The following is a 26,741-nucleotide window of genomic DNA, read 5'->3' as shown; positions in this document are numbered from 1 at the left end:
GGAAGCTTCTAGTTTTTAGTTTTTAACAAAAGCTTGATTTAAACAAAAAAAATCGTTTGGGAATACAGACGTTTAGCATTTAGTTTAAACAAAAAACTTCAAATCTCAAAACTACTTCATGTAACGTTTAAGAAAAAACTATTGAGCTTTTCTAAATCAGTTTTTAGAATTGCCCTTAAAAATGAATTTATATATTTATATTTTTAAAACAATTGTTCTTTTATGTACTTTACACATTTCAAAAACTGCTAGCTACTTTTGTCAAACATTCATATATAACTAGGTTGAGCAAAAACCGAACCGAAAATCGAAAAACCGTAAAATAACCGAAAAACCGAAACCAAACATAAAACCGATGGTGTTGTTTTTAATTTAAAAAAGAAAACCTGCAAATTCGATGCAGTTCGATTTTAGTCTGTATAATCGCACCGTAATAACCGAAATAACCGCAACATATTTGTTATATATATTAAATTTATATTTTGTATGATATTTATTTAATAAAAATGTAATTTTATCAAAAAGACAAAAACCCTTTTCATAAAGCGGGATTATAGACACAGACGCAAAAACTCAAAATCCCTTTTTCACTTCATGTACATGGTTGCGTGTCCTAACCTTTGTCCGACGTCCACCCTCGTTTGGAAATAAAGCAAATATAACATAATAAAACGCAACTTGCAAGAATAAAATAGGCCAAAATTGTGATTATTTACAACAAAAATCTGGAAATAAATGAAAGTCAACAAAATTATGCATCATTTTAAATGAAAGTCAACAAAAATTTAGTTTGGACATGAAAAACCGCACCATTTTAACCACACCATTTCATAAAACAGGATTATAGACACAGATGCAAAAACTCAAAATCCCTTCTTCACTTCATGTACATGGTTGTGTGTCCTAGCCTTCGTCCGACGTCGACCCTTGTTTGGAAATAAAGCAAATATAACATAATAAAACGCAACTTGCAAGAATAAAATAGGCCAAAATGGTGATTATTTACAACAAAAATCTAGAAATAAATGAAAGTCAACAAAATTATGCACCATTTTAAATGAAAGTCAGCAAAAATTTAGCTTGGACATGAAAAACCGCACCAGTTTAACCACAAAACCGCAGCAACTCATTTTTCGGCTAAAAACAAAAACCACACTGAAATAACCGCAAAAAAAACAACAAAACTACACCAAATAAAAACCGCAAATTTTGATTTTTCCCTATAAATAATCGCAACTTGCAGTTTGCGGTTCGGGTTGATCAAAAAACCGCACCGCACGACATCATGATCACCCCTACATATAACAAATAAAATGTACAACTTTTAGCTTTCAGTTACCTGCTACCAACCAATAGTTAATTTTGCCAAATGCGACTTAGTCATGTTTAAAAGTTTAAAAGAGTAAAACATACTATAAATAAATAACTAAAAACCTCATGTTACGGACGTTTTCGTTTTGATCTTATTTGGTTGCTATGCTCCATTCAATTAATCAATTTCCATCTGTCATAACTATATAAATATACATACCAATAACTTTTAAAGTTTAGTGGGTTAGTTACATTTAAATTGACATAATTAAGATTAGTAAAGAAAATGAAGGTATTCATCATATTTTTTGGGAAAATGACTTCTGAGGGTAATGAACTATTGATTTTGTTCACATTTAGTGCCTTTTTTTGTACATTATATAACATCAAACTTATTGAAGTTGATTTTGTTCACATTTAGTGCCTTTTTTTTGTACATTATATAACATCAAACTTATTGAAGTTGTTCACATTTAACCATTGTGGCCTGATACCATAGGTAAAAAGGTAATACGTGAACAGTTCAAAAAGTTAGATGTTATATAGTGTACAAAAAGAAAATGACCAAATGTGAACAAAAAAACCTCTCCCATGACCTCCAACAACCTCCTACACCACCACAACCATCGTCACTGCCTCTAATACCACTACCACCTCCACCTCCGTCACCACCACCGCTATTACCACCACTTCACCTCCACCTTCGTCGCCACTACCGCCTACACCTCCACATCCACCACCTCCACCTTCGCCACCGCCACCTTCATCATTAGCTCTGCCTTTGTCATCGTTGTTGTCACCACCACCATCTCTACCACCGCCACTGCCACCGCCTCCACCATCAGCACCACCACCTTTACTACCACTATCACCTCCACCTCCGTCACTGCCACCACCTCTATTACTGCCTCTGCCACCACCACCTCCATCACCGCCTCCAGTGGAGGTGATAAGCGGAGGTGCCGGTGGTGATAGAGGTGTTGGTGGTGATGGAGGTGGTGGTAGTGGCAGTGACGGTGATGACGATGGTTAAAGGTAGTGGTAGGGGTGAAGGTAGACGTGGTGGTGGAGTTTGGAGGTGGTGGTGGTGGCAGCGGAGGCAACAGTGACGGAGGCTGTGGTGGTGGTGGTAGTGGATGTGGAGGCAGTGGTGGAGGTGGTAACGGTGGCGACATGGTGGAGGCGGTAGTGGAGGGGTGGTGGCAGTGACGGAGAATATGCAAACATAAGCTTTGTCTTAAAAATATAAAATTTATGTTGTGCCACCCCCCCCCCCCCCAAGCATCGTCACACTGATAACATCATCTTAGTTTTTAGAGAGGCATGCATGACAACTAATAAGGGGTAGTTATACATCTATCCTCTTATATTATGCTTTAAGGGCTAGTGATGCATCTACCCTCTTATATTGTGCCTTTAACATTCTTCCGGGCGTTGGCATCGTCATAAATCCTTGAAAATATATGTTCTATAGGATTTTAATAGGGTGGCAAACAAAATTAATAAAAAAAACCCGTATTTTTTATATTTCTTTCAAGTTACATGAGAATATGCAAACATGGTATTTAAACTCTCACCCCTCGTGAGGTTGGGGTGAGAGTTTAAATATATGTGTATTTTTCTAAATTATAACACATATATCTACGAATTTCTATAAGTTGCAAATTGGATATACCTTATTTGAATTGGAAATCATATACAATTGTCATTTTTTTTTCTTTTTGTCCATAATAAATCTTTTTTAATGGCTCACATATCACTAATCTTACTGTCCATCATGAGACTTAAACGCTCGACCTATTAGTTGAGGGGCAGCTTTTCAACACACTTGATACCATTATGCCACAAAACACTTAGTTAGGCTACAAACACTTTGGTTTTTCTCCATAATAAATCATAGTTCCTTGTCTCCATCCTCGTAGCTAAAAGGCAACGGCACTGACTTAAAAGCTCGAAATTTCCCTACATTATTCAAATGCTCATTTTCCAACCTGAAAAAGTTCCATATGCCACGACGAATGATCTCCAAACTAGCAAACATAAATATCACCATGCTTCGATGCAGTGCAGGAGCTTCATGGAAATCCAACACCGTTTGCATCCACGCAAGTCTTAGTATCACATTTAATACCTACAAAATCATGAACAAATCTCATAAACTAAAGAAAGCCAAAAAGGATATGGTTTACGATATATAATATTTATACCATTGCTACAAAGTAGACTGATTTATTTGATATAATGAGTCTATCTCTTAACCACGGGTTCTTGGAGTTCCTACAAAGAAGACCCCAGTCCTTCGCGATATCCCAGTAGGTGTTGAAAATTGTAGCGACACCTGAACTTGTTGCAGCAATGATTCTCATACTCATTCCTCTATTTTGAACATAAATCGTCCTTGTAATAACAGCAAGAATTGTCGACAAGTACTTTAGTGCATTTGCGGTTTGATTGTACTCTTTCTGTTCACACACTCGTCGAACACACTAACACAAAACACCAAATTAAAAGTTTATGTAATGAAAATGGTCTCAAAGATTCCCAACATCCCTCCCAAAATTATAGAGAAAATTCATACTACATTTTAACAAATTATTACAATCATATAGACAAATCTCTCCTCAAGGAGAAATTCCCTATATGAATACCAAAAATATATTGATTTAAACACTTTGAAACTAAAATTTGGCGCTCCTTATATAGGCAATGAGCCCACTCCATTTTTTTTTTAATTTCTAACAATATACGGGGCAAAATCTTTCTTTCATAATTAACCACTAAATTTCATCAGTTAAGTTACCTGTAGAAAGCGAAACCAGTAAGGGACAACCGCGACTAATATAAAAAGAATCTGATAGACATCACTTTGGGTACATGTATTTGATCTCCTCTTGAAGTCTCCAAAACCGTAGTAGCATACATAGAATTCCAAAATCCTGAGTAACTGAACCTGACTGGTTAACTGATCAGCCAAAAAGAAGTCGGGGAAAGTGACCTCATAAAGAGGAGCAAAAACACAGCGCCATATACACGTGATGAAGAAGAACCGGTTTGTTCGATAAATGATGTTAAACGGACAAAATGTTATCGCAAGTACAACCTGCAAAACACAAGTTACAACTTCATAGAAGTGATGAGACTTTGAGACTTGAGAGACTTGAGCAAACTATAGGAATTACTTACAATCACCAATCCTAGAGGGACAAGTTCTGTGATGGCTTTGAAACTTTGAGTTCTTTCGTCCATTTCCATTTCAAGATTCGAGAGCACTGCTGCAAGAGTGAGTACTGATAAACCAGATGTGAGAAGTAGGATTTCTTTATAACCCAATTCTGTATTTGGCTTGAATCCGAAAATGAAGGCGTAATTGACACGAAAACGTTTCCAAAAGTATACAGTTACAGCAAACATTAGCATATGTAATATGATGTATGCGAACAAACTGTATAATGGAAATATGTTGGTCATGTATTGGTCACGCCCTTCACTTATGAGAAGTTCTCTAATGTGTATCGTTAAGGAAACTGCCACTGCAAGTGCTATCGAGCATCCAAAAAAACAACCTGTATGGATAAGTTGTACATTAGATCAAAATTAACAAACATTCACGAATGTTTTGTAATTTCTAAGGTAAACGATAACTTAATTACCAATAAAAAATGTTATTCGATGTTTGTCTCTTTTAGATCTTGGCCTCAGGTCTCTCATTCCTTGACGCCGATTTGCATTGGAAAAGTGTTTTATGAACGCTGCTTCTACTCTCTCCATGAGTTTCACAACCTGAAATTAGACCCAAAAGAATCATGGGACTTATCGAATCTTGATTAATCTGTAAATTTAAAGCAAAACAATGGCGGCTTCTTGAATCTTACATCATCAGATTGGCCGAAAGAAGAATTCTCAACCATTTGTAGATAAGTTTTTGAGGCGTTTCTTGATGTGATCTACACCAATGATTAAAAAAAATGTCAAATTTTGATCCCCCGCCATACAAACACAGGTTATGATCAAAATCAAGAATTCAAGACCTTATCGTACTTCTTCATGATCTTGGAGAAGGCCAATTGATTCAAGAAACTGTGAAACGAGAAAGAAAACTCAGCAATTTTGTTTATGTTGATTGGCAATCGAACAGAAGGGCTTACGAGTAGCTTTTCAGAAGGCGAAGCTTTCGGTGGAACTCTACAAAAGCCTGTCTCAGTTTCGTCTGTGCATTTCTGAGTTCTTCTTTGGTGAATGATAAGTCGGATTTTGTGCCAATTAAAATGTTTTTCAAGGTGGATATGGCAGATTCTTGTATGACATTGATCTTTACGCTATTTAGAATTTCTAAGGAAACCATCTTATTATGTTCCCTTTCTGGTCTTTCTTCAAGTTCGTCAATCTCCTCCAATGGCGATGGACCTTAAAACATTCAAAATTAGTAACAATATCTAAACAACATATGTTTTCATCTTGTTCTTGAATGAGTATACACCTGAGTTGAATGGTGTAGATGAAGTCTGAAAATGGGGATCATTGATTTTGACTCGAAGAGCAACGAGAGCATCCATTTGTTTGTTCAATTCCTCAGCCTCCATCACTACCTCCTCCACCTTGCCTCTATAGAAACTGTTCACATTTTTAAATTCATCATCAAGTACTTTGAAGAACACAACTTCATTCTCTGCTCCTTCCTCCGATGACCGGTGAAACACATGAGTTTGGTGACTCCGACACTCCGCTGGTTGTTCTTCCAGCTCTGTTTCACTCGCAAGAATCGCTTCGTCCTCGTTGTTATATGCTTCGTCCTCATTGTTATATCGATTCGTCAATCCACTAAAAGCTCTGTAAAAAGATCTCCTTTTCAAGACGTATGTTTTAGGTGACGAGAAATGCGGTGGAGGTGTCTGGTTCTGCTGCCTCCGTCGCCTGAAAGTCGAGATTTCTTTCAAGATTGTCTTGAGGTAATTGTAGTTCATGTAAGCTTCCTCCCATTCAGGCACCATCTGAGAAGTAAATTCCTTTCCGAATTTCATTTAGATAATGTTAACGTACGTTTGTATGTGTGTGTTTCTTAACTAAAATCAAGGGAGACAATACTAAGTTTTGTTGGCCGGCATGCCATTCATGGTTTATCGAGGTTGGGATCTCAGATGAGTTTCATCTCTAATGTTGGACCTTGTATTTCACATGTGGACTTAATTATACCTTGTGAATTGCAGGTTATATTATTAGCTATGATTTTAACTGTAGATTAATTGAACTAAAAAAGGAGCCTAAAATAGGGTGAATGTCGAAGAGTCAAATGGAAAGCAAAAAAGAATCGGTCAAAGAGAAAAGAAGTTACTGGCAGTGGGATGTTGTACCTTGTTCTTTGAAAGTTGTACTATTAGCTACATTACAGCCTCCTCACATATTCAAACTTATTTTTTTTATAGTACATATCACCGATTCATAAACATGTATATTTTATAGAGCTTCAATTTGTTTTCAATCCATTTATTAATTGGGTAGAAGTTTTCAAGTGTAACTTACTAATTCAATTTGTTTATTTAAATAAGTTGATATTTTCAATCTAACCCATCCTTTTAGATAAATTAATTCTCACCGGGTTGACATGTTTATGTAAATTGATTAAACTTAGGTTAATCCATCTAAAATAAAAAATAATAATAAACAAATCAACCAAAGATTACACCACTTAAATTAGTTGCAAACATAAATAAAATTTCAAAGTATGACAAAATCACAATCCTAATTCACAAATACATATAAATTGTTCAAATAACATTGAAAATGTTTAATTTCAAAGTGATTTTGGTGAGTTACTATTGTTGGTACTAAAATAAAGATGAGAATTCTGATTGTATTTTTTAATCATAAATAATAATACAACATTATAATTTATAAATTAATACTTTGATTAATACATGATAATATTCAAATAATTATCAAATTAAATATATATTAAAGTTAAGTGGATTGACGGATTGAAAACGAGTTGATAATTTTTACCCAACTCAACCTATTTAATTAAATATGTTGAACGGGTTGACCCATTCAACTTAAATGGATTGAAATTCTCAACCCAACTCATTAATTTTGGATTGAATTCGGATTAAATCGATTTTTGTCAGCTCTAATATTTTATAAACTATCTTCATTATTTATAAAAAAATTGCAGGTTAATAAATGAGTAACAGTCATTTATTTATATTTTAACTTATTTTTATTTTAAATAATAAAATAAACAAACAAATATATATATATATATATATATATATATATATATATATATATATATATATATATATATATAGAGAGAGAGAGAGAGAGAGATATATGACAAAAAAGATAGAAAAAAAAACAAGTCATGGTTTCTAAATCTTTTAAAAAAAATTGAAAATAAAAGGTTTATACTTGTTTTTAGTTTATTATAAAAATTAAGAGTAAATTACACGAATGGTCCCTATGGTTTGGGGTAATTTGTGTGTTTAGTCCCTAACTTGTTTTTTTAACTCGGAAGGTCCCAACTGTTTGTTTTTGTTACGGGCTTGGTCTCTACTGTTTGTTTTTGTTACGCGCTTGGTCCTTGTCTTACCTAAAAAGACTATTATTTGAATAGGAAAAAATGGTGGGGTAGGTAAAATAAGGTGAGGGGTGAGGTTGGTGGTGTGTTTATTTAAATAAATTAAAAAATCAAGGACAAAATAGTCTTTTTAGGTAAGATAGGGACCAAGCGCGTAACAAAAACAAACAGTAGGGACCTTCCGAGTTAAAAAAATAAATTAGGGACCAAACGTGCAAATTACCCTAAACCATAGGGACCATTCGTGTAATTTACTCAAAAATTAAATACAAAACTAATATCAATATTAATAATCAATATCATCATCATCAATATTTAATATAGGCTTCATCTACAACGTATCAACCATATCTTTCAATGGTGTAATTTATTTGTTTTTACTTTCTTTTTTTTTGATAAATCAAAAAAAAATGTTTCTAAGGTATAAAATAAATATCAAGATTACAAGGATATGATATAATATGTAGAATATAAATAAGAGAAAGGGTTATACTTGAAAGTTTGAGTTTAATTTGTCTAATCATGTACCCACTTGTTGGGAACTCAACCTTTCTTGAAGTGGTCCAATTTGTAAGACCGAGTTCATGACACATCAGATTAAATATAAGCTCACTATCGGAGAGAAATTCTTGGAGTACTTCAAATATGTCTTGGACCTCACACAGTTACACATAGTGGATGCTCTTATTCCATACAGATCCTACGCCTATCATGTCTCTTTCTCCCTGTTATGTGTAGCTGTATTACTACAATGATGTATTACAAAACTAATATCAATATTAATAATCAATATCATCATCATCAATATTTAATATAGGCTTCATCTACAACGTATCAACCATATCTTTCAATGGTGTAATTTATTTGTTTTTACTTTCTTTTTTTGATAAATCAAAAAAAATGTTTCTAAGGTATAAAATAAATATCAAGATTACAAGGATATGATATAATATGTAGAATATAAATAAGAGAAAGGGTTATACTTGAAAGTTTGAGTTTAATTTGTCTAATCATGTACCCACTTGTTGGGAACTCATCCTCTCTTGAAGTGGTCCAATTTGTAAGACCGAGTCCATGACACATCAGATTAAATATAAGCTCACTATGGGAGAGAAATTCTTTGAGTACTTCAAATATGTCTTGGACCTCACACAGTTACACATAGTGGATGCTCTTATTCCATACATATCCTACGCCTATCATGTCTCTTTCTCCCTGTTATGTGTAGCTGTATTACTACAATGATGTATTACTACAAGTCCACACTCCACTCTATTAGTCTATTTTGACTATTTATTATTAGTTTGTCGTCCCTTCTTGAATTGAGGGTGCAAGTCTTATCGTGGATACATGTGGAATTAAAGAATAGTTGAGGTTGAGGGCTCCAGTTCCATTGTGGAAATGTGGAAACAAGACCTTACCAATTCATAGATCCAGAAATGATGACCAAGGGACCAAAGTGAACTATAAATTTGCAAACTTTATCTCTTTCAACCATCCAAAACTTAACTATAGACCAAAACATACCAAATAACCTAAATCTATAAGTTAACCATCATCAAGATGAAAACTTGAGAACTCACAAATGATCCAGAATATGCACACAAGGAGTAGAGATAAGTAGCTTGCTTGATCTATGCACAAAAGCTCATTATTCTTCCTTCCAAGGCCACAAAAACACACCAAATGAGTCAATAGCTTCAAAGAGGGCTAGAGTTTAGGTTTCTAGGTGTTGGAGGTTATGTAACGCCTGGTTCCTGGTATGCATTTAACTTTATTATTTTATTTATTTTGGAAGGGCTACTCGACGAGTTGGTGGCCCTAACTCATCAAGTAGAAGGCAGAATATGTGCGGGTTTCAAGTGAGCTACTCGACGAGTCGAAGTCCTGACTCGACGAGTAGGATAGTCTGGATGAAACCCTAATCTTTAGGGCTTGCACCCTATTTAAGCATCATATCTGGCCTCCACCCCAACCTCCATCACCTCCAAACCCTAATCTCGAAACCCTAATCAACCTTGAGTGATCTTGAGCTATTTCTTGCCATTTTTGTGATTTAAAGCTAGAAGAAGGAAGCAAAGGCTTGGAGTTGCAGAAGGAAGGTCGAAGATCCAGAGCTAAGGACTCATTTCTGTCTTCATAGAGGTATAAAGCTTATACCTTGGCTGCTATTCACTTAGATCTCCTTCTTAGCATGTATGTTGTCATTTTGGGGCTATTTCCAAGGTCATTCCGAGATCTGAACTCTTGGGGATGAAAGGACTTCAGATATGGGCACTCTTGAGCTTTAGAAGCTCAAAGTTGCCACCTTTATTCAACCATGGCCCTATTCTATGACTTAGGTGCTGTTTGTTTTTTTAAAAAAACCACTTCAGACCACTTATTGGTGCGCCATGCAGCACACGCGCAGCACTTGGCTTTTCGCAGCTGTTTGTTTTCCTGAAGACTTCTGACTTAAAAACTGATGCGCGTGTGTTGCGCGGCGCAGCACTAAACCAACTGCTTCAAACCTCTTCGCGCCTTACTTTAACTTACTGCAGCAGTCTGCAGACGTTAAAAAACAAACAGACTTTTTATTAAATGTTGCAGCCTTTTGTTCCACCTCTTCTGCTACAGACGATTGCAGAGGTGGTCCGCAGACTTAAGACATTTTCGCTTCGAAAAAACAAACAGCACCTTAGACCTTCATTTTGGGTTGTATTGGGTGTTTTAGCTTCATAACACCATGCATGCACGTAAAGTTAGCAACTTTACGTGTAATGCTAGTCTAAGGAGTCCAGATCTATGAGTTAGAAGCATTGGAATGGATTAGAATCGACTGAATGGATATGTCACATGGAGAACTCGACGAGTTGTTCTTGGACTCGGCGAGTCGGGTCGTGAACCCTAACCCCCTTTTCTGGTTGTGAGTGAAACCATTGAGTCTAGGAGATGACTCAGTGAGTTGGACAAGATTAAGACTCGGAAGTTGAAGAACTCGACGAGTCCAATGAGGGACCCGACGAGTTAAAGTCGATATGTCCCGATGTTATGACAGGAAGAACTCGACGAGTCTGGGAAGGGACTCGACGAGTTGACTTAGTTGACCACGAGGCTGAGTAGTGCATGAACTCGCCGAGTTGGGAGATAACTCGACGATTTGGGGTTGACTGCGAGTTGACTTTGACTTTGACTTTGACCAGGATGTTGACTTTGACCAGGGGTAAAATGGTCATTTTACCCTAGGAAGGATTATAATATTTTTATTAAGTGTTATTATGAAATTGATAGCCGGAGAGTCGCCAGAGCAGCAGTCAGAGTTTCCTCACTCGAGTTTTCAGCAGTCAGTCTTACGAGGTGAGTTTCCTTTAGTAGGAACGGGTCTACGGCACCAAGGTCGCCCGGTATATATGATATGATAGTAGCTGAGTGTGGGCGGGGCCCGAATCTCATAGCATCCGTGTGTAGGCGAGGCCCGAAACTCGTAGTATTATTTGAGTATAGTTATGTGATTGATTGATAGGAGTAGATATATTTGTTGTCTGTGTGATACTTGTATGCATGTCGGACAGTGGAGTGTGGGCGGGGCCCTAATCTCCTAGAAAGCGGAGTGTGGGCGGGGCCCGAATCTCCATGAGAGTGGGCGGGGCTCGTATCTCCTAGTTGCATGTTATGTGTATGGTATGTGGTAGTTTAGGGATACTCACTAAGCTGCGTGCTTACAGTTTTCAGTTTTGGTTTCAGGTACTTCCACTAGCAAGGGGAAGGGCTCGGGATGATCGCATGGCACACACCACAGTTTTCTAGCCTGGGAGATTTACTCTGATATTTGATATGGGATTTTTATGTGTTGACAGATCTTACTATATTTTGAGAAACATGATTTATGATTTTATATGACGTTGATGATACTTATGGTATTATTACTGTTTTAAAAACGAAATTTTTGGACCGTATTTTTGGGGTGTTTCAAGTTGGTATCAGAGACTTGGTTTGAGGGATTCAGGCACACTCTCGGGTGTGTCTGAACTCAAACTAAGGACATGGTATGAAATTTTTTAAAAGAAAATCATTTTTAAAAAAAGAATTTTGAAAAGAGAAAAAGGGTGTGGTGCATGCAATCAGCCGAGCTCAAGTAAGTACTCCCAAATTACCCATACAAGTTTATGTTATGATATGTTTATGAGAATTGCATGCTAGATTAGGACTAAGGATCTAGGAAGGATGCCTTATGTGCCTATTATATGTGTATCAGCTTCGTGAGAATTTCATGCTAGATTAGGACTAATGATCTAGGAAGGATGCCTTATGTGCATGTTATATGTATCTCATCTTTATGAACTACATGCTATTACAGATTAGTCAGGGATAGCCTGAGAGATATGCTTGATTATGTTTACTCGATGCTCGAATGTTGCTTGCTTTGTGCTTTTAGGAGTTCTAGTTATCTTTTTCTAACTAGTAAATGAATATGTTACGTTACATATTGCGAGGATTAAATAATTTCAGAAGGTTAGGTCTAGCTCTATTGTGCAACTCTTGTTTGAGTGCAACCGTTGTAGGGTAGGATCTCTCATTCGAATAATTATTTTGTCTTAGTGATATGTAATAGTATTCACGAGCTAGTTAGGGGGAGGTAGCAGGGACTCCTTATGCAGCTGATAGCAGAGAGTGGGATGGTAATTACCCTAGGGCAAGCCTAGGATGAGTTTAGCATGAGATCAGCAGTAGTAGTAGAAGGGACTTGGTGGAGTCGAGGCAGTTCTTGATGAAAGTACGGATAGATGTGGAAGGTAGTATGGGCCCGTACTACTGAAAGCAGAGGATCCGTACTCGAATCAAGGAAGGCTGGGATGAATCCAGGAAACTTGTAGTATGTTAGATCCCTCGAGATATGATGAGTATACTGATGTTTGTTATGGTGTATTTTTAGTATGGTGACACTACGCACTAGACCAGCTGGCACTTCAGGCACTGGTGAGGGATCAGGCTCGGGCTCTGAAGCTGGGCAGCTTGACGAGCAGACGAAGGAGTTCATCTCGTCTGAGATCACACGTACTATTCTAGACCAGACTCCTGTGATCTTTGGTTCGGTCAAGGAGGGTATTTTGGAGCTTCTGGATGAGAAGTTGAGCGCTTTCCGCACTGAGGTGGCGGCCATGATAGGGTCGCACACGCTGACATTCAGGGAGTTCGGGGCATGTGGAGCTCCCGATTACCATGGGGCTCGGGACCACATTGCTAGCACCAGATGGTTGGCGGATGTCGCCAACGCGTTCCGCACCAGCAGATGTCCCGAGGGGGACAAGGTTAGACTTGCGTTCTGTCTTTTGAAGGACATGACACGTGACTGGTGGGAGGAGTTCGGACATGCTAATGGGGATGATGTCGCGTTGGACGCGATAACATGGGGTGACTTCTCGGCCAGGTTCAAGGCCGAGTTTTCACCAGTTATTGAGGTGCAGCAGTTAGCACGAGAGTTTCAGGACCTCCAGCAGACTACAGAGACAGTGGCGGAGATCACCGCCAAATTTAGGGAGGGGGACCTTCTCGTTCCGCAGTATGTGGCGGACGAGGAGATGAAAAAGGTCTGATACCGTGAGATGTTGAGGAGCGATATACGGCAGTTTGTGAGCCGTTCCAGCTGCAAGACGCTGGAAGATATGATTGCTAGGGCTCATGAGAGAGAGATTGATTTGGAGATGGAGAGGAAGAGGAAGCCAGAGTCTGTGACTGGCATGGAGGGTTCGGGCAAAAAGCCCAAGGTAGATTCCCAGGGGAAGGGCCAGCAAGGCCAAAGCCGATGCAGCAAGTGTGGCAGGGGGCATGATGGGTCGTGTAGGGCTGGTAGTTCGGGCTGCTTCAAGTGCGGCCGAACTGGGCATGTCAGCAAGGATTGTATTGCTACCACCACCATCACATCATCTGATCTGATTTGCTTTCAGTGCAATCAGAGTGGCCACAAGAGGTCCCAGTGTCCGAGTTTGGCAACAGCAGGGAAGGTGGTGGCACCTGCCCCTGCTACATTGAGGATTACAGACGGCCGTCAGGGCCGGACAGAGACGCCAGTGGCGAAGAGCAGAGCCTTCCAGTTGACAGTAGAGGAGGCGCGAGTAGCCCCTGACGTGGTGACGGGTATGTACATTTCTCTTATCTCTTTATTGATATTGTTTATTACTTATGTTTATATGTTTTGTAATAGGATGGTTCTTAGTGAACGGTCTATCAGCTTTGGTACTGTTTGATTCCCGTGCCACCCGATCTTTTGTGTCGCTTGCGCTTAGCAAGCGATTTAGTAGAGCTCCTAGTGAGCTAGATTGCCCACTTGATGTGGAGATAGCAGACGACAGGACCGTTAGGGCCACGAGGGTTCACAGAGGATGTACGCTTCAGTTATTCGATGAGCATTTTTCAGTGGATCTGGTTCCTATTCCCCTGCAAGGGAACAAGGTTATAGTGGGTATGGATTGGTTGAGCCCCAATGGGGCAATGATCGACTGCGAACAGCAGCTAGTGAGGGTTCAGACTCCTATTAGGGGCGGGTAAGTGATTCAGGGCGAGAGGCCGCAACATGGGTTGACTTTATGTTCAGCAGCGAGAGCTAGGCACTACCTTCAGCAAGGGTGCGCAGGTTATATCACCTATGTTATGGATACTGTTCGATAAGGTGTCTAAGTCCATAACTATTTCTGGTATGTACTTGACCCGACCCGGCATGGTCCATTTGGGTTGCATGGCACCATGCAATTGGATAAACTAAAATGAGAGAAATAACACTTATGGTTTATTAATATATTATAAGTTCTAATATATTAATAATATTATTTAATTAGTTTGATCAAGAATTAATTTAGAATTAATTAAGTGATCAAAAGATAACTAATTAAATATATGGGTAGATTATGTAAATCTTCCATATCTTATATAGTGGGCTAAGTGGCTCCATGGATTATCAAGTTGGATTCCACCCATAGGATGCTCCATGGATGCTCCATGGGAGTTACAAACCCATGGGTCATGGAAATGAAGAGTCATGACACATTAGGGTTTACATGGTGTAACCCTAGATGTGTCAACACTATATAAGAAACCCATTCTCCACCAAAATTGGCTACACATAAGAAACAAGAGGGCTAGGCCGATTTTAGAAGTGTGTATTCTCTCTAAAGTCATTCCAAAAGCATTTGGTGTTGTGTGAAGCATTTGAGGCATCACACTTGGGGTGCTAGGCTCACAAGGTTTCAAGGATCATAAGCAACAACAAGGTAAGTTATTCTATCTTTCATGCAAGTTAAAATTTGTTCCCCATGTATGCTAGATAGGAATATAACCTTGGAATTCAACTTTGCATGATAATTAGACAAACATAGATCCAAGGTTATTAGGGTTGCATGTACACTTAGGAAGTGTTAGAATGCTCAAAACCCATCAGTGGTATCAGAGCCTAGGTTTGTTTGTTGTTTTTTTTTTGTGTGCAAACAGCTTGAAAAAAAATCGTTTTTCTGTTTTCTGCTCGTATGAAAGTTTGCACATTTGTTACTGGAAATGGACTAGAAACATTACCCTAAACTGTTTTGATGTTTTAAAGCTTGTTTTAGATGGTGTAATGTTTATGCTAATCCACTTACAATGGCAATTATTAAAATTACAAGTTTTTTTAAGTGTAATTTTTGATTCTTGAAAGTGTTCATATTCATGTTCTTGAACTTATGAAGATTAGATGATCATAGGAATTGCTTGTAACCTTCATGGTAGTTTAATTCATGATCATAATGTGTTTTAATGGAGTCCATAACTTGTCCTCAAGTTATGGAAAACTAAAAGTCTCACTTTTATTAAAGCCATTAAAAGAACACAAGAGTTATAAAAATGAAGACTCTTCATTTTTATTACTCAATTAATTCATAAGTTATAAGAAATGAAAAGTTTTGGAAGTTTACAAAACTTGCCCTCAAGTTTTGGAACATGTAAAGTCTTGATTAAAACTTTAGTTCCAACCCTTAGAATTTTAAAAAGTTAAAATTCAACCCTTATACGTTATAATATTATAAGTTACTAATATATATATGTATAACGTCAACTCGTCTTACCGCTAGTACGCCTCATTCACGAAGCCGGTCTATAAGGGGGTATAAGGTTGTTGCCTATAAAATGGCAACTTAATGGGTGTCCACTCTCACCCACCGCTTCCTTGATCGGTGGAGGGTCGTTAGCCGAACGGGTAGGACAAGGACTTATAAATTCTCATTAAAAGTATGATGAATATTATAAAGTAACTAAATGCTTTTATTAAATTCCCAATCTTAGTTACTTTAGGAAAATGTGAATAAGGTGCTAATCCATGAAATTACACTTTACACTTTGTTTAAGTCGTTAGTGGAGCTCGTGTGGTTAACCGGCACACTAACTTGGACTTAACAAGGTAGGTAAAGGGTGACTTAAAGTTTATTATAGGTCGGTGGAGCTCGTGTGGTTAACCGGCACATCGATTGAGTAATAAACATTGAGTGTACCAAGTGATTTGCATGGTTACTTCACACCTCGTTTTGTGATCCTCGGTATCCCAGTCACAAAACTTGGAGGGCACACTCGAGATTGAAACATGCCTTTGAAAAGTTCATTGAATCTCAAAAGAATCTAGGAATTTCTAAGAACCAATTAAAAACCTAATATCTATATTTCGTTTTTCATGGTGGAAATTGGTGAATCGTCATTCACCTACCTTTCAAATATGTTATAGCTTGGATTACGGCATACCTCTTCTAAGTTATAATATACTGTGATTGGATTCTAGCCTTAATATTACATTTGGGTGTTTTATTAAGGACTCTCTTAATATCTAAACTAATCTTGTTCTCTTCTTTTAGATGTCTTCAAACAATGCTGCTTCTGGCTCTAATCCTAATGGCTCCTTTACCCTTATGAACTTGTGTGGGAAAGTCACTTTTGATGGATCCAACTTCAATGAATGGATCAGAAACATCAGGATGATTACCCGCTACGAGGACAAAGAATATGTCCTTGACAAGGAGCTTAAGGAGATTGATGAGACCACTGCAACTCCCCAGGAGATCGCTGACTTCCGGGCACATGAAAGGGATGCTACAAAAGTGGCATGCATCATGTTGGCCACCATGACAGCGGAACTCCAAAAGTCCTATGAGGACTTCTACCCTTTTGAAATGCACCAAGATCTGATGGAAAGATACCATCAAAGTGCACGACAAGAGAGGTATGAAATCATATGCTCTATCATAACAACCATGATGAAGGACGGGGAATCCGTCACGAGCCACATGCAGAAAATGCAAAGGTATGTGGATCGGTTGCTGAAGCTTAATGTGAACTTCCCTGAGGAGCTTGCAATAGATATCATTTTGCACTCCTTACCATCATGCTATGATCAATTCCGCATGACATATCACATGAATACGGAAGAGGTCACACTCAGCAAACTTCAGGGACTCCTCAAGACCACAGAAACAGGTCTTAAGGGTAAGTCGGTTGTTAACACTCCTACTCCAAACTCCGCCCCGGTTTTGGCAATCAGGAAAGGTAGAGGGAAGAAGAGGAAGAGCTCTTCGAAGGGTACCAAGGCTAGGACCCTTGATAGCTCTTCTTCAAGTGGAACCAAGAAAGGTTTTGTCACTCCTTCTTCTGACCCTAAAGAGGCTGAATGCTTCTATTGCCATGAAAAGTCACATTGGAAGCGGAACTGCCCAAAGTACCAGCAAGATTTGAAGGATGGGAAAGTAAAACCCAACCATGCAGGTATATACACTATATTGTCTAATAACTCACCTCATTCTAAGTCTTGGGTCCTTGATACAGGTTGTGGTATTCACATATGTTGTGATTTGCAGGGACTTAAAAGAAGTGAGAATGTGGAGCAGGGAAAGATAAACTTGATCATGGGAAACAGGAAAGCTTCACCTGTCACCAAGATAGGAGTTTATTCCTTAGTGCTAAATAGTGGGTTTACATTAGATTTGAATAAATGTTATTATTCGCCAGAAATGGCAAGAAATGTTATTTCCTTTCATGCATTGTATAAACAAGGTTTTACCTTTTATTTTGATAATAATAATGGTAGTATTGATGCTTTCTTTAATAATGTTCTTTATTTTAAAGCATTACCTTGTGATGACGTGTATGAAACTGTATCTGTTGTAGATAATCTAGGAAATAATGTATTGTGTATTAACTCTTCCACTAGCTTAGATAAAGCATCCTTATGGCATTGTCGTCTTGGACATGTAAGCAAGAAACGCATAGGCCAACTCCAAAAGGATGGAGTCTTGGAGTCATTTGACCTAAAGTCAGATGATAGTTGTGAATCTTGTTTGCTTGGTAAAATGACAAAGTCACCTTTTACTGGCACTTGTGCTAGGGGTGAAGGTTTGTTGGACCTCATACACACGGATGTGTGTGGACCCTTCAGAACCGCCACAAGAGATGCTAATCGGTTCTATGTGACTTTTACTGATGATTTTAGTAGATATGGATATGTCTACCTAATCAAGCATAAGTCAGAAACCTTTGAGAAATTCAAAGAGTTTAAGCAAGAAGTGGAGAATCAGTTGGGCAGGAACATTAAGATGCTTCGATCTGATCGTGGTGGTGAGTATCTTGGTACTGAGTTCCTTGACTATCTTAAGGAATGTGGGATTGTCTCACAATTGACACCTCCTAGGACACCACAGTTGAATGGAGTAGCTGAGAGTCGCAATCGGACCTTGTTGGACATGGTTCGTTCCATGATGATTCGAGCTTCGCTACCAATCTCATTTTGGGGGTATGCCTTAGAGAATGCCGCCCATATCCTTAATCTAGTCCCTACAAAGAAGGTTGCCAAAACACCTCACGAGGTGTGGACTGGAAAAGTTCCCAATCTAGACCACATCAAGATTTGGGGTTGCGAGGCTTTCGTGAGACGCGAGACTCACGATAAGCTCGAACCCCGAAGCGAAAGGTGTATTTTCATCGGCTACCCACAGAAATCCTTTGGTTACATCTTCTACAGACCCAGTGATAATGTGGTCTTTGTAGCAAGAAGAGGATTCTTTAGAGAGAGAGAATTCATGAGCCAAGGAGACAGTGGGAGGCAAGTTGACCTTGAAGAAATTCAAGAGTCAAGTGGTGAAGGAACTTCAAACCCTAGCACTCAACTTGAGGAGGAAACTCTTGTTGAGCCAATTGACAAGTCTGTACCTCTGAGGCGTTCCACAAGGGTTAGGAATGCACCTGAGCATTACTATGGATTCCATATTACTGCGGAAGGTGATACACTTATCAGTGATGAGACACTGATAGGTCTGGATGAACCTAACAGTTACGCGGAAGCCATGGCAGGCCCTGAGTCAGCCAAGTGGAAAGAGGCAATGGACAGCGAGATACAATCCATGTATGACAATCAAGTTTGGAACTTGGTTGAGAATGTACCAGGTCGTAAGACTATAGGGTGCAAATGGATCTTCAAGAAGAAGACCGACATGGATGGTAATGTACACACTTATAAGGCACGACTGGTTGCAAAGGGTTTCTCACAAACTCCGGGAGTTGATTATGATGAGACCTTTTCTCCAGTGGCCAAGATTAAGTCTATTAGGGTTCTGTTAGCCGTAGCTGCATTTCATGACTATGAAATATGGCAAATGGATGTCAAAACCGCTTTCCTTAATGAAAAGTTGGCTGAGGATGTTTACATGAGTCAGCCAGAGGGTTTTGTCAATACAGAGTACCCTAATAAAGTGTGTAAGCTTGAGAAATCCATTTATGGGTTAAAGCAAGCACCTCGCAGATGGAATCTTTGCTTTGATGAGAAAGTCAAAGAATTTGGCTTTTCTAGGAGTGAAGATGAATCTTGTGTATATGTCAAAGCTAGTGGGAGTATAGTTAGCTTTTTGGTATTGTATGTGGATGACATACTACTCATAGGAAATGACATCCCAACTCTGCAGGAAGTTAATGTTGGATTAATGTCTAAGTCCATAACTATAATTGGTAAGACTTGACCCGACCCGGCATGGTCCATTTGGGTTGCATGGCATCATGCATTTGGATAGACTATAATGAGAGAAATAACACTTAAGGTTGGTTAATATATTATAAGTTCTAATATATTAATAAGGTTATTTAATTAGTATTGATCAAGAATTAATTTGGAATTAATTAAGTGATCAAAAGGAGACTAATTAAATATATGGGTTGATTGTGTAAATCATTCATTCTTATATATGTGGGCTTGTGATCCAAGATTCCTTATGTTGGACTAAGTCCATGGGGTGACCCATGGATACTCCATGGAGGTTAAAATCCATGGAGCATAAGGAATGGGTAAATTTATGAGTTACATGGTGTAACCCTAATAGCCACCATATAAAAGAATCCCATGGCTCAAGAAATCGTGCACTAATGTGTGAGTGTGAGGGCTAGACGATTTCAAGTAGCGTTCAAGTTTCTCTCAAGTTATTCCAAGTGTATTTGGTGTTGTGTGAACCATTTGAGGTGTCACACTTGGGGCACTAGGCACTCAAGCTTCATGAAGACATTCTACATCAAAGAGGTATGTATTCTATCTTGTTATATTTATTATTTTGTATGCGAGATTAGGATAATACCTTGGATGTTCATAATTGTATGTATAATAGAGAAAACATAGATCCAAGGTATTTAGGGTTGCATGTACACTTAGGAGTGTTAGAATGCTCATAACCCAACAGTGGTATCAGAGCCTAGGCTTGTTTTCTTGTTATACTTGCAAAAGTAGCTAAAAAATCGAGTTGGATGCATATATTCGATTGTTTTGGCTGGAATTGGACTAGGAACATTACCCTAAGATGTTTTTGGACTTATAAACTTGTTTTTGATGTGGTAATGTTCATGATAATCCAATTTCTAAGATAATTGTCATAATTTCAAGATTTGTATTAGTTTGTATATTCATGCTAATTTCTTGAAGATTGATGATTTGAATTATCTTGTTCTTATGAGGTTCTTAGATTAATAGAAAAGTTGTGTGAAATAGTTGTTTTCAATCCATTTTAATCTAAGAGTTGATTCCAAAGTGTGTTTTTGTAACTTGTCCTCAAGTTATATGAAAAGTCACATTTAAGAATCATAAAACTCATAAAAGTTGGCAAAGGTTACAAAATGAAGAGTCTAGTTCTAATTAAATGGTTTTATGACTCCATAACTTGTCCTCAAGTTATGGAGGTTCAAGAGTCTCTTCATTAAATTAAAAAAAAAAGTGTAACCTTAATTAGTTCCATAAGTTACAATAAAAAAAAAGTTATTTTTTTTATTAATTAGTTTAAAGTCTTCCATAACTTGTCCTCGAGTTATGGAACTTGAAGAGTTTTTTTTTTTTTTTTTTAATTAAAACTACTTTAAACTCATAAGTTATGGAATTAATTAGTTTTGAATAGTTTCAAAACTTGCCCTCAAGTTTTGGAATTTGAAAAGTTTTCACTTATGAATACTTTAATTCCAAGTTAGCCCTTAGAATTTTAAAAGTTAAAATTCAACCCTTATACTTTATAATATTATAAGTTAATAATATTTATATATATGTATAAGAGTAAAGTCAGTCTTACCGTTAGTAGGCCTCATTCACGAAGCCGGTCTATAAGGGGGGTATAAGGTTACTGCCTATAAAATGGCAGTTTAATGGGTGTCCACTCTCACCCACCGCTTCCTTGACTGGTGGAGGGTCGTTAGCCGAACGGGTAGGACAATGACTATAATTCTCCTTTCATTAAAAGTATTAATGATAAATACTAAGTAACTAAACTCTTATTAATACCCAATCTTAGTTACTTAGGAAAATGTGAATTTGGTGCTAACCCATGAAATTACACTTTGCACTTTGCTTAAGTCGTTAGTGGAGCGTGTGTGGTTAACCGACACACTAACCTGGACTTAACAAGGTAGGCAAAGGGTAACTTAATATTTATCATAGTATCGGTGGAGCGTGTGTGGTTAACCGGCACACTGATTAAGGGGTAAATATTAAGGGTACCAAGTATATTTGCATGGTTATTCACACGTTGTTTTGTGATCCTCGGCATCCCAGTCACAAAACCTGAAGGGCACACTCGAGATTGAAACATGCCTTTGCACAGTTCAATGAATCTCAAAGATCTAGGACTTTCAAATCCAATTAAAACCTAATAAATTATTTCGTTTTTCATGGTGGAAATTGGTGAATCGTCATTCACCTACCTTCAAATATTTTATAGCTTGGATTACGGCATCCCTCTTCTAAGTTATAAAATAGTTTGTTGGGTCCTAGCCTTAATATTTCATATTGGGTGTCATATTAAGGACTTTAAATCAACTATCTTGAATATCTCCCAAAAAGATGTCTGGTCTAGACATTTATGATCTTCCCAAATCTCTTGAAACAAGCTTTCCTAAATGAAGATGATGTCCCATGGATATCATACTTCTTTCACCTCCTCCAATTATTCTCCCTAACCCACAAGTTCCTAAAAAGTTTAAGGTCACTCAAGCCCTATTGGCAAGGCAAGGTCTAGGTGTGATCACATCTTGGAGATGTAGTCACATATTGACAAGCCGGGAGAGTTGGGTGTCAAAGTCTTGAGAAAGTTGGTGGCTCAACTACTTTCTAAGTCACATAGTGAGTTCTTTTGGGAATCCTATGAAACAGACTAAGACAAGACCCTTAATGATCTTATCTATTTGCTAAGATCAACTTCCTAAAACGCTATGGACATTGACAATGATGACATTGGATATCCAGTAAAGCTCTCTCTTCCCAATGGAACGGGATCGGTCATAGTCAACTCGGTTGACCCAATGGTAAAGAGAGAGGCGAAGTCTGAGATAGTCCCATTATCAAGGGTCCATAGGTAACTATTGCCAAAGGAAGGGGCATTGGTTACGAAGCTGCCAAATTTACCTAAGGATGTTAAAGTCAATAAGTTTGGCTCTACTTCAGGTAAAGTCCATTGTCTAACTCTATTAAGTACATGCTGATTCTGATCGCGAAGATGGATTTCAATCGCATGGTTCGGTGATCAGAATTTTGGGCTATTACTTAAGAGTTATGATATTTATATTGCTTAGGAATAGATAACAACAAGGTTTTCATATGGATTGTAAGGATAAGTTTTTCCGCAAAGTTTTAAAATAAAAGAAAAAGGTTTTGATTTTATTTATTTTAAGTATCCTTACAATGGCATTTGTGAAAAGTTGTTGCTTATAAGATTCCATTGATAGCAATATTGGAAAAATGGATTTGATTCTTTCGGTTGTGGTAGTGTCTAATATTACCAAATAAGGAAAGATTCTCATCACCCAAGGTTCAATTGGACCGAAACTTGGAATCATGCAAGTTGTATAGTATGGTTAATGAGAACTTTCAGCTTGGAAAATTAAGACTAATTCCTTATGTGAATAAGGAAAGGACTAAGGGATCGAGTACACATTCTTGTGCACTGGTCAAGTCCACCACAAAAGATCAAGAAGACTATTCGTCATGATTTACTTAAGTTCAGTAAATATGGTTATACTTATAAGTTTAAGTATAAGTCTGTAGCATTGGAGAAGTTTCAATGTGAGACAGAACGAATAAGAAGAATCAAAGTATGGCAGAAAGATAAAAGTTTCTCAAATCTGAAAAGATGGGAGAGTACTTTAGTATCATGTTTATGATCATCTTAATGATTAAGATACCATATCACAATTGGTCCTCTAAAGTCATCTTAGTGCATTCTTATGACTAAGAAGAGGAGTCATGAATTGTTGAAATGGTTAAATCAAAAAGATGAGTCATACTTCGTTCCAAAACAATTCTTAGAGTCATACTCCAAGATTGTAACTTGAGTGACATAAAGAGGGTTTGTTAACACTAGTCAAATGTAAGAGTAAAAGGTTATCTACTCTTGTACATTTGAAATTGGTAAGTTGTGATGTTTTGGATAAAACAGAGACCAACTTAGGCCAATTGTGTAAAGTGTTAGTCTTGATAAAGAATCCGCACTATCTCTTGAATATTTGACAAGGGAGTCTTATATGTCAAGAGGACAGTGGGAGTCTTAAAGCTCTTGAAAGTTTCAAGACTTAATCAAGAATAAAACCTAAAGTCCTTCACTAGCACACGACTTGAGGTTTATAACCTATCGTGTTGAAATTTTTGTGCCTATTCAAGTTGGCTTTGCATAGGAGTTCTGAGAGTTCTCAATTGGTTGCACAACTACTTGGAAGCAATGGCAGGCACCTGAGCTGCCAAATGGCAAGAATTTAAGATTGCACAAGTTTAATCAATATGAGTTTGGATTTGTCACTAACCTTGTCTTGTGATTATGGTTTTGACAAATTCACATGGATAAGAACACATACACTATTAAATCTAAGTGTCATAAGGTTTCTCTCCGATTCATGAAAATGATGGTGAGGAAACACTTTCACTAAGTAGATTTTAGCTAGATAGCAATTGTGATATTTGCATTCTCAAAGTCGTTAGTGGAGCGTGTGTGGTTTACCGGCACACTAACATGGACTTGTGAGAAGTGGCAAAGGTCTAAACAATTGAGACTATGATTACGGCATCCCTTTTCATAGTTCTAAAATTGTTTAGACACACATGTGAGCTATCTAAGAGAGGTGTATGATTTTGATAAAGTTTTATCAAAACAATCTAGTATCAGAAATCTGAACTTTGGTAAGAAAGTCAGCTGATTTCTGAGTACATGTTAAAGCTAGTGGGAGCATAAGTGTTATGCTAATAATCATCATGTTAGTGGGAGCATGATAATTATGACAAAGGTTGCAAGTTAGCAATGTTAATTATAGAAAACAAAAGTTTCAATTCGTGAGGTTGCAGGGGTTGAAAAAGTTGTTTTGCTATAATTAAGGGAGAGGAAATTATACTTCATTTCAATTCTGAAAGCTTAGATTGAGATTTTAATCGTATTTAATCAAGGATATATATATATATATATATATATATATATATATATATATATATATATATATATATATAAATTTCATGTTGGAATGGCTCAACATAAGGAAATTCTATATATGGGTCCATTATTTGCGTTCTAAAATTCGATTATGATTACGGCATCCCTTTTCATAATCTGAATTTTGAGAACTTGGCAAATTAAAATGGAAATATTATAGCAAAAGACTGGTTTAGTCTTTATGTGAGACATCATGAATCGTGTCCCATATGCTTCGGATATAGGATCGATTACATGTGCTATATTCATCCTTTCTAAAATTTTCCAAATGCCTGGGGCATTATGAAGGGAAAAGGTATAGAATTGGATATGACTAAAATGATTAAGCAATTGTCAAGGACAATCTAAGGTTTACCAAAGATTGGTTGCTCAAGGACAGTTAGAAGTACAATGTTAATTCTGGAAGGACCATATTGACATAATCTGTAAGGAGGCAACTCTTGTTCAGAAGTGATAGTCAAAATGGAATATGGAAATGTTTCAAAGTTAGAAATTATTCAATCTGTGTAAGGTTAGGAAACTTAATGAAAGAAGGATGTTTCCAAGGAGCTGATCTCCTTTGGAATGCTCTGTAATGATTGTTGTCAAGTCTTTCTGACTTCGTGCATAATCATTAAGAGGATCAATGCATATAAGTTTAGAATCTAACAGATTTCAGTAAATTGCATGAATTTGGAATTCTTGCATTTGCAGTAAGGATTTGGGACTGTGAAAAGAGGATCATTGGAGTGATGTTCAATTGATCTATTTTACAAAGTAAAGATCATAGACAAACATAGTATGCATACTTGGTGTATGGCATGACTAGTGTTTAGAAAACATAGTGTACATGCTTGGAGCATGGGACAACTATTGTTTTAGATTCAAGTATAAAGTTGATAAAACCGAAACAATGAATAATGAGTAATCAGTATGGTGATAAATAAAAGTGTTTATTTATATTCATAGGGTTTGATACCATATTTGATTCATTTATTCTTGTGTTTCACTTTGCATGTTTTGACTTCCATAATAACTAAGTCGCTCTTCCTGAATGATTAAGTTATTCAAAGCATCCACAGTCGGTCATATGTTGGAAGTAGATATGAATCAAGACTGTCATGGGTTGGTTTGTAGAGGTCCAAGTTGGTGGACAAAGTGGTGCTACAACACTCATGAGTGCTCATAAGTTCTGAGTATTGGATTCAACCCGCGCTCATTTGAATCACTTCATGGATTTTATCACGAGTGATCATGAGACGATAATATCTTATATTCTTCAAACCTATAGATATGAGTTGTTACTATGAGTTGGTTATACATTGATTGCACGAAAACGCATTGGTAACTCGATGTTATAAAACATGCCTTTGTGTATGATTCAACAAGTAGTAGAACAAGCCATATGAGTCGAAGTTTATCCATTCCTTTTACCTTCGGGATAAAAGCGATATCTGTGGGCCCGTCGATGATTTAAAGATGATACATGTGAGTGCTTGGCCAAGCCAGGATTGATTTGATTTGTTCAATCAGTCAGTCATCATGAATCGGAAATCGGGAAACAACAAATGGACAGAGGGAATGATTGATAATCCATGTCTCAGTCCATATGATATCTAGAATGGAGGAATATATGATCCCTTATCTAATGGACAAGTCATTGACAAAGGTCAGAGTTCATCGACAAGGTCAGAGTTCGACAGAAGCTTTTGAGAGCTACGATTGCTGATCGGTTCCTGAAGTCATACGCAATAATAGTTTTAGACTTATCCAAGTGGGAGACTGTTGGATTAATGTCTAAGTCCATAACTATAATTGGTAAGACTTGACCCGACCCGACATGGTCCATTTGGGTTGCATGGCATCATGAATTTGGATAGACTATAATGAGAGAAATAACACTTAAGGTT

The 26,741-nt window shown here is 37.4% G+C and overlaps 1 protein-coding gene across 1 annotated transcript; it reads right to left on the bottom strand.

The window, feature by feature from the left end:
- Positions 1–2,959: 2,959 nt before the first annotated feature.
- On the bottom strand, positions 2,960–6,517 carry LOC145160467 (phosphate transporter PHO1 homolog 9-like). Its single transcript, XM_079079663.1, has 9 exons — positions 5,789–6,517; positions 5,457–5,715; positions 5,340–5,388; positions 5,184–5,255; positions 4,962–5,091; positions 4,495–4,874; positions 4,112–4,411; positions 3,519–3,797; positions 2,960–3,442 (listed from the first exon to the last, which is right to left on the bottom strand). Exons 1-9 carry the CDS (start codon positions 6,327–6,329, stop codon positions 3,206–3,208), a joined length of 2,247 nt encoding a protein of 748 aa, XP_078935789.1. The 5' UTR covers positions 6,330–6,517; the 3' UTR covers positions 2,960–3,205.
- Positions 6,518–26,741: the final 20,224 nt, after the last annotated feature.

The sequence above is a fragment of the Lactuca virosa genome, chromosome 2 (assembly GCF_052849685.1).
Source record: "Lactuca virosa cultivar CGN04683 chromosome 2, Lactuca_virosa_CGN04683_v6, whole genome shotgun sequence".
Lineage (NCBI taxonomy): Eukaryota > Viridiplantae > Streptophyta > Magnoliopsida > Asterales > Asteraceae > Lactuca > Lactuca virosa.
Note: the sequence above shows the minus strand (reverse complement) of the source record. Positions and strands in the feature narration are given on the sequence as shown.

Excerpts from the sequence above, each read along its gene's own strand:
- LOC145160467 (XM_079079663.1), bottom strand. The coding sequence starts at position 6,329 with ATGAAATTCGGAAAGGAATTTACTTCTCAGATGGTGCCTGAATGGGAG. Across the intron at positions 5,256-5,339 it reads TCATGAAGAAGTACGATAAG|ATCACATCAAGAAACGCCTC; the intron begins GTCTTGAATTCT and ends TCATTGGTGTAG. Across the intron at positions 3,798-4,111 it reads ACTGGTTTCGCTTTCTACAG|TGTGTTCGACGAGTGTGTGA; the intron begins GTAACTTAACTG and ends GTTTTGTGTTAG.